The following is a 12661-nucleotide window of genomic DNA, read 5'->3' on the forward strand; positions in this document are numbered from 1 at the left end:
CAGAGGAGCCTTTGGTGGTGGTGGTGTTATAGTGTGAGTAGGTGGGTCCAGTCAATACAGAACTGCTCTACACTGTGAATGGTTCAGGGACAAGCCCATACTACCTGAATACCAGCATTAAACCAGTCATTGAGTTCCTGCATGAACAACACAGGCCTAGTTTCATCTTCATGGAGGACAATGCTCCAGATCATGGAGGTCACATCATCAGGGAACGGGTGCTGGAGACTGGGGTTCCTGAAATGGACTTTCTCCAGACCTGAATCCCAGAGAAAACCTATGAGATCAGGTGAGTCTCCGTCTAGAGGCTCGTAAAAAAGTGAGGAGCTACGACTGTTTTTGAAGGCTCCACTGAGACCTCCATATAGATGTTGGGTCCTTGGTCCAGTAAATCAGGCCACATGTTACTGACCTCGGGGTCAAAGTTAGAAAGGTAGAAAATCACATCAGAGCAGATGTTAATGCAGTTTTTTTCCATTATTGACGTCTGACTAAAGTAAAGCCAATTCTTACTGGGAGGCAGTTCTAAACTGTGATCCACACCTTGGTTTCCACTGGGCTGCGTGTCAAGAGGAATGTTTATGTTTTATGTTCTAGGGGGACCGTTTAGAGTGGTGCACTCCTGCGTACCATGAGGTAACAGGTTAGGCTGCTGTATCCTGTTTTGTGACCCCTCTTTATGTTAATAAAGACCAGTGAGAAACTCCATTCTGTATGTTTCAAGACTGAGTAAACATAGCAGAATGAAACAGGCTGGATTACTGCAACACACTTTATTAATGAATCAGTGGTTCCTGGATCTCTCAGCTTCATAGGGTCCAGAACGCTGCTGCACGTCTTGACACACCAAGTTTAGCCTCCCTGCCCTGGCTGCTGTACACTTATGGATTCATTTTAAAATAGTTTTATTTACTGTTAAAGCTCTAGCTAGCACTGTCCCGCCCTGCTGCATCCATACATGTCCTCCTAAACTTGCCATCAGACAGGCGTCTTCCCAGTCTGCTTTTAAACCCCATCTCTGCTCCCTGACCTTTGACACCATCTTCATTCATCTTCTATACCACTTCTTCCATAGTGGGTCGTGGGGGAGCTGCTGCTTATCTCCTAGGGCTGGGTGATATATCGAGATTTTTTCAAAGAGTTTTAAGATGAGAGTTTATCGTTTATATCGAAATGGTCTATATTGCATATTAATTATTCTTTTAGATCTGTCAATTGTTCTGTCATCTTTCTCATATCTGTCCACCTTCCCACGGACCCTCCTCCCTCTCGCATCCCTCCCCACTGCGCCACCTAGCGGCTCGCTAAGCTAGAAGGTTTGCTGCTAAAGCAGCCAGGAGGTGGAAGGTGAGGATGAACCACAGGTGAGGTCATCTGAGCACCTGGTGACCAAAACGAAAAACCACAGGTCACTCATTTGGAGATTGTTCGGATTCAAAATCTCAGTTGGATTTTGTAGAGAATGCTGAAAGCAAGTCCTGACAAAAAGTTGGAGCACTAGAAATTTCTTCCAGCATTTAAAACAGCAGCATAAAGAATATTAAACTGTGTGCTGCCTTCCCAGCCTCCTATCCACCCGGGCTGGGCCTTATGAGAGAAACAGTGACGTATCATGTGGTTCCGGTACCAGCTGTGGAACAAGACGGCTTTGAACAGCTGCTAAAAGTCCAGCCCGGCTCGGAATTATTCTCACTAATATAAACATGTAGCACATTTTATTGGAGGAAGATTATTTTAATATTTGCCACTAGATTATTTTTGAGCCATTTTTTACCTACAGCTGTTTTATAAACGTGTCTGCATCTGGATCAAAGCTTTGACTCAGAAGTTTACTACAAAATATAAGAAATGATTTTTTGAGATATATATCGTCTTTTGTCATTCAGTTTAAAAATATCGAGATATTATTTTTGGTTCATATCGCCCAGCCCTATTATCTACAGCAGTCTGCATGCGAGGTTCAGCCTGGAAAGGTCACCACACACACACACACACACACACACACCTAAGGCCAATGTAGAGACCAACCAACCTAACAGGTATGTCTTTGGACTGTGGGAGGAAGCCAGAGTACCCGGTGAGAACCCAGTCATGCACAGGGAGAACATGTAAACTCCATGCAGAAAGATCCCCGGCCAGGATTTAAACCCACAACCTTCTTGCTGCAGTGCTACCAGCTGCCCCACCGTGCAGCCCACCCATCTGACATATTGACTTTTTATTTAGTTTTTACCTCATTCTGACTGATTAGTTTAAGGTTCTTCTGATCTTATTGGTTTATTTTAGCATCATGTGACGTCATTTACTCTCTGGTTCTTGTGGGTCTTTCCAGAACCCCATCAAGGAAGCAGGTATGTGTTGTTTATAGGATGTGTATCGGATCTGACGGATGGATGGAGCCCAGATGTTGTTCAGCTGAACAAACAGAACCTGTTGCAAATGAGGAACTACTGAGAGAAAATCCAAAGCAAGCATTTAATCAGCAGCAGATGGTTTTATTTAGAAATCTTTATTTCTACAGAACCACAGGTCCGTTGTCAGCAGTTGTCACATGGCAGCAGAAGACTTCAGGGGCCTCATCGTCTGCAGCCCGTTGTCCCGTTCCACTGAGGGACACTTGGACAGAAGACGTCAAGACCAGATTTATGAGGCGTGGTGCTGAACTTCAGTCAAACCTGGACGGACCACAGGAGAACATCTGGATCCGTTCAGTGTTTGGTTAACATATTTACAAAAACTAAAAACAGGAAATAGATGTTCATGTTGCTTATTAATCAGTCATTTTCAGTGTTGTTACATCATCATCATCTTCATCATCTTCTTCTTCTTCATCTTGAGGGTTTCTGGACTCTAGGTAAAAAAATGAAAGTTCTGTTCTGGACACCTGAAGGTTCAGTGTGGGGCAGATGAATCTGAGCTAAAATCAGAACAGGACTTTGGGTCATGATCAGATTTAAAAACTCGTTTCTGAGCTGAACAAGTTCATTACATTCACCCAAAAGGTTGAGCTGGTTCTGAAGCTGGTTCTGAAACCGGATCTGGAACCTGATGAGTTTATTATGATGTTTTTCTCTGTGTTTGAGTTCAAGAAGCTGATGCTGAGCCCGAGCTGGACTCTTGGACAGGGTCGTGGATCCTGAAGGTTTGGGTGAAAATCGGGCAGCGTCTCTGGAGACGGCCATGATGGATCAACGCCAGAACCAAGAAGCTGCTGGGTCACTGGTCGCACAGGCAGAAAGTCACTGCATAAAAACCGTGGGTCACATCAGAACCTCCTGCTGGTCTCCATATCCCTCATAAAGTATCTGCTGTGTATTTCTGTAGCAGTTCTGACAGCTTAATCAAAAACTTCAGGTCCAGTTTCTGCAGAACCATCCAGAGGTGAAACCTACTGGGAGTGAATGAGAGTGTGGGCGTGTCTCTCTGAACTCTGGGCTCTGATTGGACAGAAGTCCTACAGCACTGGGAGATTGGATGGAGACGCTGTTTAAATCCAAAAGGTTCAGAATATTTTACTGGGTCAGAACCATCGTCACATCATAAGGAGAACAGTCTGAGGAAAATCTGGTAAAATCCTCAAACTTAAACTGTGATTGTGGAAAAACTGGGATTGGGATCAAAATAATAACTGGGTCAGATAAAGTCCAACCATTTGCATCGGTTCTTCAGGAACATGGAGGTTTGAACTAGGTTCTGAGAGGAATACACTCTACATCTCAATCTAACATTAAAACACGGTACCTGGATCCTGATCCTGTTCTGATTTGAACACCAGAACCAGGCTTTCATTCTTTGGTGAATGCTGAAGGTTCAGAGGTCCAGGAGGAACCCAGCTCCTCTAGATGTTTCATCTGGAGCTGAATCTGAATGTTTGCACACGTTGCTGCACTCAGAAGGTTTTCTCCCTCGTTCCAGAACCACAGCTTTGTTTCTGCTGCGTTCCCACTGTTTGTGCCGGACCTCCGTCGACTCGTGTGCAGCAGCTCTCAGCCCAAACATGGTGGTTCCCTCAGCAAAACCGCTAACCCCCCCAGGGGCCAAGCCTCAGTGGTTTTGGGTTTGACAGAGCGCCGTTGGCTCGGCTCGAGCTCTGCTTCCCGTAAAGTGTCAGAGTGATGCATGCTGGGACAGGAGCTAAAGATGGAGGGAGGAACACTGTAATTTAACCGGGAGGCGCCGCTCCACCCAGTTCCTATTTATTCCTCCATGAGAAGATTCCAGTGTTTGTTCTCAGCAGTCAACATTTAACAGGATACATTCAGTCTGCTCCAATCGCTGAGGACCCAGACGGTTCTCTAGAACCGCTGAGGACTCAGGGCGTATACAGGTCCGTTCTGGTGCAGCTTCTCGGTTCTGGCTGTGTAGTCCCTCCCTCTGTGCTCCAGATTGAGCGTCAGTAAAAACATCCACAGTCCCTGTTTAGAATTAACGTCCTTGGTGTAAAAGTGGAGCAGAACACAAACCATCAGAACTCTCAGAGCGGCCCGTTAGCCTCACTGAGACCTGTGTTTAAAATCCGGTCCCAAGCCCCTTGAGTCCGGTGCTGTCTCGGGATGTAGACCCATTCTGCGTTTAGACGCAGCCGTACTCGTACCACACAGTCTGCGGGTCGTTGTTGGGATCCGGAGAAGCCGGCGTGCTCTTGGGACGCTCCAAGGAGCCGCTCTGGACTCTGTCGCCCTCCTTGTTGGAGTGGGAGGAGTCTCCGGGCTGCCCCTCCCTCAGGACGTCGCCTCCCTCTGATGCTTCATCAGGCCTCATTGGTCTGACAGGGGTCACCATGGCAACCTCTGCACGGTGGCTGTTCCTGGAGATGGTCCGTCCCCTGTCCCGCTCCCTCTCAGCGGATCTCTCCGTCTGCAGGTTTAGGGATGTGGAGTGGTGGATCGTCGGACTCAGAAAGTCAGAAGTCGCAAAACGAGCGGACATGGGGCGCTCGTTTTGGGTACCCCCTCCTCCTTGGCGACGGACCACCCCGTCTACCTTGTTTCCACGGTAACTGTCTGGTCCCTGGGAGCACAGCAGGTCGGCAGAAGCCAGGCTGAAGGCTCTGCTCAGTGATTGGCCGGTTCTCTGTGTAACTGTTTGGCTCGAGGCTGGTGATTGGCCGACTGGCTGTCGAGGGGAAGGCTTTACACTCTGACCGGGCCTCTGATTGGACGAGTGGACGGTGGGCGAGACATAGCTGGTGGGAGTCACCTGATCCCTGGCAGAGGGAGCTGAGGGGGCGGAGCTTCTGGTGAAGTAGTCGGCCATCAGCTCATCAGTACTTCCTGTGGACAGCTGATAATAACAAGCCATTAATAAGTTGTATTGATAATTAATGTTTAATAATAATGATTGAATCATTTAATTGTGAGGTGGAGGTCCTCACCAGCGGAGGAGACAACAGGTTGCTCTCCTGTAGGAACTCCTTCAGTGTCACCATCTCACTTCCTGGAGAACCTGGGCGTGGCTTAGCCCTGGCTCCGCCTCCTCGCTGAGGTTGGGCCCTCTGGGGGGTGTGGTCATAAGGGAGCGTGGAGCTCCGTGATAGGCTCTGCTGTGATTGGCTGAGGCCCACAACATCATCACTGGAGAGGCTGGCAGAGCGTGGCTGCCGATCTGAAGCATCTGAGATGAGAAGAAACGATGGGTTCTGTTACTGATCCGTGTTTCTGTGATTGGTTCTGTTACTGATCTGTGTTTCGCTCACAGGTAACACCCACCTCTACATGCGACGGGGGAGCTGGAGCTGGAGGTGTTGCGGCTGAAGTCTCCAGAACCGGGGCAACCTCCAAAGACCGAGTCTTCATCGAGCAAACCTGGAATCAGTTTTTTTGGTCAGGAAGCCGCCAAGTTCTAAATCAAACTGGATGCTGAAGGTTGCCTACCTCTGGGTCTTCGGCTCACGACCGGACCTGGTCTGGAGCTGCAGGTCTGGTTCAGAAGGTTCGGACTGGAGCTCAGGCGACTCCTGTGGATCTGACCTGAAAAGAAAACCTGCGGGAGTCAATTAAATTCTTCCTGACTTTATGAGCAACATCTACAACCTGCAGCTGTGTTGAAAAACGTGAGGAAAACTCTAAATTCCTATAAACGTTTTTATTTCTACAGACTGAAATGCACTGAGAAGGCTGCGCATCCTGCACTGGATCAAAGCCAAGTTTGATCCAAAGTGTTCTGACCCTGCAGAACATCCGGAGGAGGGCCAGGATGTTTCCTTCCTATCTCCAACACTGGAACATGCTTGAAGATTCAATGAACTCATATTTAGGTGTATAAGAAGTGCTGCCGGGAGCCGACCTGCTGCTGACACCTGTGAACAGGTGTTCCAGCCCAGAACCGTTGGTTCCTCTGGACTTGTTGCTTTTTACTTCAGAAACAAAAGGTTTGATTGGCATCTCACAGGTTTTCTGTTGGATGAAGGTCCAGGGTTTGAGTGGTTCTAAGCATCAAAAAGAAATGGGTCTGTTGGTTGATCCATTTCTCCTGCAGGGTCAGTGTGATCTTGGTCAACTGTAACCTCTTCAGCCTCTTGCTGATAACTAACTTCTCTCAGGTGACCGTGGAGCTTCTTAGATCACCTAGAGATGATCATAGGTCGATCATCTCCAGGTGATCCTACCTTAGAGCCATCTCTCTGGTCTGGGTTTCCATATTAAAGCATATGAGATCATTTTAGCTGTGAAACCTAATCTTCTCTGGTGAACTTCTAATCAGATTCCACTGTTCTTCCTAAGCAACGAAAGGTTTCCTCACAGAGAATATTTTACCTTTCAGTCCATCAGCATCATGCAGCTCGCTGCTCCTGGACTTGCTGGTTTTCTATTACTCTACTACAGCGGCTAGGAAATGATTTACCCTGTAGAGCTACGACTGACTGAGCACAGCTGGATGTAGACATGTTGAATCCTCAGTGTTTACCGTGTGCATCGTCTCCGTTGACGCTTTCGCTGCTGCTGCCATGAACGCCACGGCCTCTGTCAGTCAATCCTGTGGACCAATCAGAAAGATTTAGGGAAGTGCTGTGCATGCACTGTGACCTGTGTGCAGGCAGTGCAGGAACTCTGGGGTGGCAGGCTGAGATTCTGTGCATTAGTGAAGAAGCAGAGCAGATGTTCTGCTTCAGGATGAAGGATCAGTGAGTTATCTAATGTTGAACATGGATCTACTGCGCTGGATGTGTGGAGGCAAAGTTTAGCTGTCCTCACTGCATCCAACCCTAACCTCCACGGTTTTCTGTTTGCTTACACAGCTCTGCATCCACTTGGCTGCATAATAATGTGAAAGTTTAGTTAATTAAACTTTAATGACAACAACCTTGCAGCTGCAGGAGGAATGGACCCCTTAGTGAAGGTAGATCAGGAGGTGAGGAATTAGGACAGGGGTGACTGGAAAAGCAAACGACCAGCACCAGGTAACTAGTTTCTGTTTCCATGCTTATGTGAAATTCCATAGATCTCAGACTGCGTACTGGGAATCCTGGAGTTCAGACTGGTCCCCAGTGCAGATGTTCAGACTACTGAACTACTGCAGATAAAGGCATCCCATGACGTGCTTGAAGGTATTTCAAACACCCTAAAGTTGGAATGGAATAAAATCTGAAAATGGCTGCTGTTTCTCAGCAATGATGCCATCTACAGGTAATAAAGTGCAATGACAGTTTGTCTTTGGTGCAATGAAAGGAACCAAGGAACCAACTGTTGGACGGTGCTGTTTGTGGGTCAGAGTTCATAAAAAAACAACCATCACCAGGATCCATAGTGTGGAGGTGAGGGTGTTGTGATCTGAAATTCTGACCTCAGAGTTCTAATGGATCCAACAGGAACCTCCTTTAGTAAAGTCAGACCTGCTGCTGTCTCACCGTCAGGTTTTCAACTTTCAAACACAGCAAACAAGCAGCTGCAAAAACCAGGAAACAAACTGCAGCCTGGTGGAAACCTGCAGCGAAGCTCTGTGAAGCAAACCGAACACTGAGGGTGGCAGGAAGAGGCGGGACTTATGCAGGAAGGAGGCGGAGCAGAAGCAGGACGGAGAGCTCACAGAACATCAAACACTACTTACTATTAATACTGTCCAGCAGCATGCAGCGTGTGTGTGTGTGTGTGTGTGTATGTGTTTGACAGGAGGTTGATGATGATGATGATGATGATGATGATGAGGGGGGTTTAGAAAACGCCGGTGGCTGAGATTGTAGGACTACTGATGATGTCAGCTGGGATGTCAGAGGACGACCAAAACCGCAGACGTCTGGTGAGAGAGAGGGCGGGGCGGGATGATGAAGAGGAAGAGGAGGAGGAGGAAGAGGAGGAGGAGAGGAGCTTGTCCTGACTTTTACTGCGGAGGAAATGTAAACGTTTGGGAGGAGGAGCTGAGAGATGGAGGGAGATGAGAGGGAGGAAAATGAGTGAAAAGTTATTGATCAGAAGATATTGATGATTGATTCCCAACAGAACACATGCAGAAGAACCCGTTAGAATTTCACCAGAAAACTGAGCTCAACTTGGACCGAACTGATGACCAGGCAGCTGAACCTGTGGAGGCTCCTCATTCAGCTCCAACGTCAAGTTGGAAAAAAATCCAAACTCAGGAATGACACAAACTAATCCAATAAACCAACCCAGAATCCTGGTTTCGAGAATTTTACTTAGAACTGGAACCAGATTCTAGTTTTCTCCACTCTGTGCACATCTGCACTGCTCAGACCACAGAACCATTTAAATGCTGGTTTAAAACCTAAAATAGTTTTATTATTGAAGGTTTATAATAAGTTTCTCTATTTCTTTATGATTTGGCTGAAACCTCAGCATCATGGTACCTTCTCCTGATGAGGAGAAGGTACCAGCAGCGACTCGCCAAGGCTTACGACATCTGAGCTGGAGCACCTGAATCACCAGATGATGAATCTGCTGCTGCTGGAGGTGGTTCACCTGCTGATGAACAGGTGGTGTTGGGGACTTAGAAAAGCGTAGCCATGCATAAACAGATCTTCATCCATCAGTGTGAATGTGGCCTGAAGATCCAGAAGATCATGTTCTACCACATCCACACATTAAGCTCTGTTGGAGCCATGTCAGCAGAATCGTTGCTCCGTGCAAAGATTCTGGATGTTTTCCTAATCTGGAAATAAAAATGTTTACGACGGTAAAGATTTCTGCCATAGTCGGGAAGTTTGTGTCAGATCTGGGATTTTTCATCCACTAAATGAACGTTTCTGAAAGTTTGGAGCCTCATTTTTGGTCCAAGGCTCCAGATTAACCTGAAAGACTAGGACTAGACGTTTGATTGGTCCTGATTCTAACGACCCGTTACAGTTTGTAGGACATCTGTTAGAATTTCTCTTTCACACTGCTGATGGATGCATGATTTATCTGTCCAAGAACAGGTTGAGCTGAGCTTCATCCCGACAAACAGAAGATACAGAAACACAGAAAGCTGGGACCATGCGTGATGAAGAACCGGCGCCAGTGGTTCTTTTCAGCAGAACCAACAGAACATCTGTAATCGGGCTGCAGACGGTGTTTCCGTTCAACAACTAAAAACCTGTGCTCTGCTTACCGATCTGCCCAAAGTACCAACAGGGTTCTAGATCACAGAGAATGGAACCAGCGCTAAACAACAGGTGGACCCAGCGTGGCTCGGTGCTAAGGAACGGGTGGAACCGGCTGTGGAAGGTTTCAGAACCAGTCAGCGGGCCTAAAGAATGAATCTGAAACAAGTAACACCAGCCTACAGGCCAACAGCATCGCTGCAAGAAACTGATGTAGCAGCTATCAGATGTGACAAGAGCGCCCTCCTGAGGATTCCCCCTGAGCTGCAGCTCATTATAATGTGTATTTAGAAAATGATCTCTTTATAATTTGAATATTGTGGAATAAAAGATAAATACGTGTTTGTGAAGCCTTGAGGAGTTTCATTTTTGATCCATGAGGCAAATGAGGCACATTAAGTGTGATGGGGGATCTGCAGCAGGAATTTAAATCCTGCAGGGATGAACCAGAGCAATGCACCCTTGAGATGCATAACAGCATCCTGACGAAATGTTATTCCACAACAACTATCCCACAGCCTGTCCCCATGGTAACAGGTGAATCAATACGTTATACCCTTAGAGGAAGTTCAGGTAGAGGAACAGGTGAGGGATAGTAACCGAAGGTTCTCTTAAGGATAACAGTACATCGTCTGCATAATTAAGGCTGTTCTCTATTGACTAGCCTTTTTTGTTCTCATTGCTTCTAATAAGCTGTGCAAAAAGTTCAATACCTACAATAACCAGTAGGGGGCAGATGGGTTAACCTTGCCAACATCTCAGGATGTTCTAACTGAAGGTTCTGGGTCTAAACATCAATACCCGAGGCTGAATTTAAACTGTTTTCTAGAAAGTGTCATTGCACCTCTCTTCTTTGCCCTCTGGAGAACTTCTTAAGTTTAATAACAATCACCATCATATCATCCAGACATGAACCCGGTCTGGCCCGGATGAATATGGGTCATGATTTGATTATCACTGAGAGACGTCCACATGAGGAACAACTAGTGTTGCATCTGTTCAAGCAGCAGCACAGCATGTGGTTGTAAACCTTTTCATTTCTCGCTATGGTTTCATTTCCACAGCATTGCCTCAGACCATTGACCAGAGAACTCCTTGACTTTAATACTTCTAATGAACTGTTGTTACACAGTCATCTGGACAAAGGTCCGTATCTCTGTAGATGGGAACCATGTTATCTGGTTGTTCCTTCAGCTGTAAAACAAAGCATGTGATTGGCTGGACTTAGATTTTCCTCCACCTGTTCAGTTCATTAAAGGGCGGAGACCTTATCTTCTAGGTCAGACTGTTTTACCTCTCTTCTCCTGTTTTGTGTTGCCCCTAGAGACGGAGGAGACATATTTCTGATAAGGGTCAGAAAATCTGATGGCAGGAGCAGTTTGGGTTAGTTTACCAATTACACTTTTTCCTGCAGGTTTGTCTTTACCTCGGCTGATGGGGGTCACGGCAGGACTTTGGGGTCCCAGGCTCGGGCTGCTGTTGTGGTTGCTATGGTTACTGTGTGTGTCGTTTCCTGTGCGTGGGGGAGCAGGGGGTGGGGTCTCTGGGGGCAGCAGAGAGGGCGTGGCAGGCAGGGGGATATCAGGAGCGCTCTTGGCTCTCTCCCGGTTCCTCTCAGCCTCCTTGTCCCGGTCGGCTCCGCGCTCCCGGCTGCTCTCTTTTCTGGGTTTGATCAGCTTGACCAGAGCTTTAGCTCCGGACCACTGACTCCTCCTGAAACGTGAATATCTGGAGGTGAAGACATGTTGTTTGACTGTAAACTTTACTAACGTGGTGTAAAGCAGCACTTTGTACTTTTTGGGTGAGGGGTCGTAGAACTTGTACTGGTCCATGATCTTCTCCTCCAGCTTCTCCTTCTGCCGTCGCAGAGCGTTGAGCTTATCTCTGAGTGGGAACAGACACAGACATGATCAGCTGTTTATCACAGCTGCAGCAACAGTTTCAGCTGTTTGATGAAGTTACATGTAGAGCTTCTGCTCCTGGTGATACAGCTCCTTGCTCTCCATGCTCCTCTCCAGCAGTGTGTGGTTCTGCTGACCCAGCAGATTGATCTGGCTCAGCAGGTGGTGGTTCTCCTCCTCCAGGTTCCCCTTCAGGCGACTCAGCAGCTGCAAACCCACAGAACCAGTTTCAAACTGTTCCCAGTTAGAATTCCCTCTCATCCCAGCTGGTTTTAGTTTACCTCACAGTGGTTGTCCAGTTTGGTCATGGTGATGTCCAGGTTCTGGTGCTGCTCCATCAGTGAGTCATGACGGGCCATCCACTGGCTTACTTCCTGCTGAGCTAAGCTTAACGAGCTCTTCAGCTCGTTGACTCGCTGGTGGAGGCCCTCGCTCTGCTCGGTGTGCTGTGATTGGCTCCGAGTCAGTCTGAGCAGACAAGGAGAAGAAGTTAGACAGATGAGTGACGTGGATCAACAAGGTTGGTTCTGATCCAAGTGGTCCTTACTGTTTTATTGACCAGCAAGACAACATATCTTCATGTTGCTGCAGCTAAGATGATGCTGCAGCAACATGAACAATGCCTGAACTGCTCATCTTGGTATCTACTAACAGAAAGGTCCTGGAGGATGATGTGGATGTGAACATTTGAGAGTAATTATTCTGGGTCTGAGTAAATAAGGTTTGAATGCAAAAAAACAAAATTCTGCCTAACAGAAAACAGATTTTTCATAGAAAAGCTCTTACTCTTACTGTAAAGAAGGAAATAAACACAATAAATTGTAATTACAGCATCTGAGTGACATGTGGAGCCAGTCTGGTGTCAACACAACAGGCAATTCATACATGTTAGACTTTTTTGCATGGCGTTTGAGCAGTGGTCAGTGGATATAAGTAGAAGTAGATCATTTTGTTGAGGAGTCTCAGATGAAGATCTGGACATATGACAAGTGTGTGTCAGAGTTAGTCAGCTAAAGAGACCAAGTCCCCTTGTAAGGGGAGCCTGGGGCTTAAGAGGTTAATTAACCAGAGGCAGCGAGTCCCGAAGCTTAACGAAGAAGCCAATATGGCCGACTTGGAGACAATAAGAGATTTTAGCTGGAAAGGAAACACGCTGGAGAATGGGCTTCTGAGCATAGAAGAGACCATAGTGGGTCTGTTGGACCTGCAGCAGAAAATCCACCATGAA

The 12661-nt window shown here is 47.1% G+C and overlaps 1 protein-coding gene across 1 annotated transcript in view; it reads right to left on the reverse strand.

Moving 5' to 3' along the window:
* Positions 1 to 2474: 2474 nt before the first annotated feature.
* ccdc88c (coiled-coil domain containing 88C) overlaps positions 2475 to 12661 on the reverse strand; it is a 58217-nt gene continuing 48030 nt past the window's right edge. The window contains exons 23-31 of the mRNA XM_047345142.1: positions 11715 to 11901; positions 11495 to 11640; positions 11327 to 11416; positions 10959 to 11245; positions 6907 to 6975; positions 5874 to 5969; positions 5709 to 5804; positions 5375 to 5613; positions 2475 to 5283 (exon numbers count right to left, since the gene is read on the reverse strand). Of these exons, the coding sequence (XP_047201098.1) occupies positions 4573 to 5283; positions 5375 to 5613; positions 5709 to 5804; positions 5874 to 5969; positions 6907 to 6975; positions 10959 to 11245; positions 11327 to 11416; positions 11495 to 11640; positions 11715 to 11901 (1921 nt within the window). The 3' untranslated portion in view covers positions 2475 to 4572. The remainder of the gene's footprint in view (positions 5284 to 5374; positions 5614 to 5708; positions 5805 to 5873; positions 5970 to 6906; positions 6976 to 10958; positions 11246 to 11326; positions 11417 to 11494; positions 11641 to 11714; positions 11902 to 12661) is intronic.

This window comes from Girardinichthys multiradiatus, chromosome 19 (genome assembly GCF_021462225.1).
Source record: "Girardinichthys multiradiatus isolate DD_20200921_A chromosome 19, DD_fGirMul_XY1, whole genome shotgun sequence".
Lineage (NCBI taxonomy): Eukaryota > Metazoa > Chordata > Actinopteri > Cyprinodontiformes > Goodeidae > Girardinichthys > Girardinichthys multiradiatus.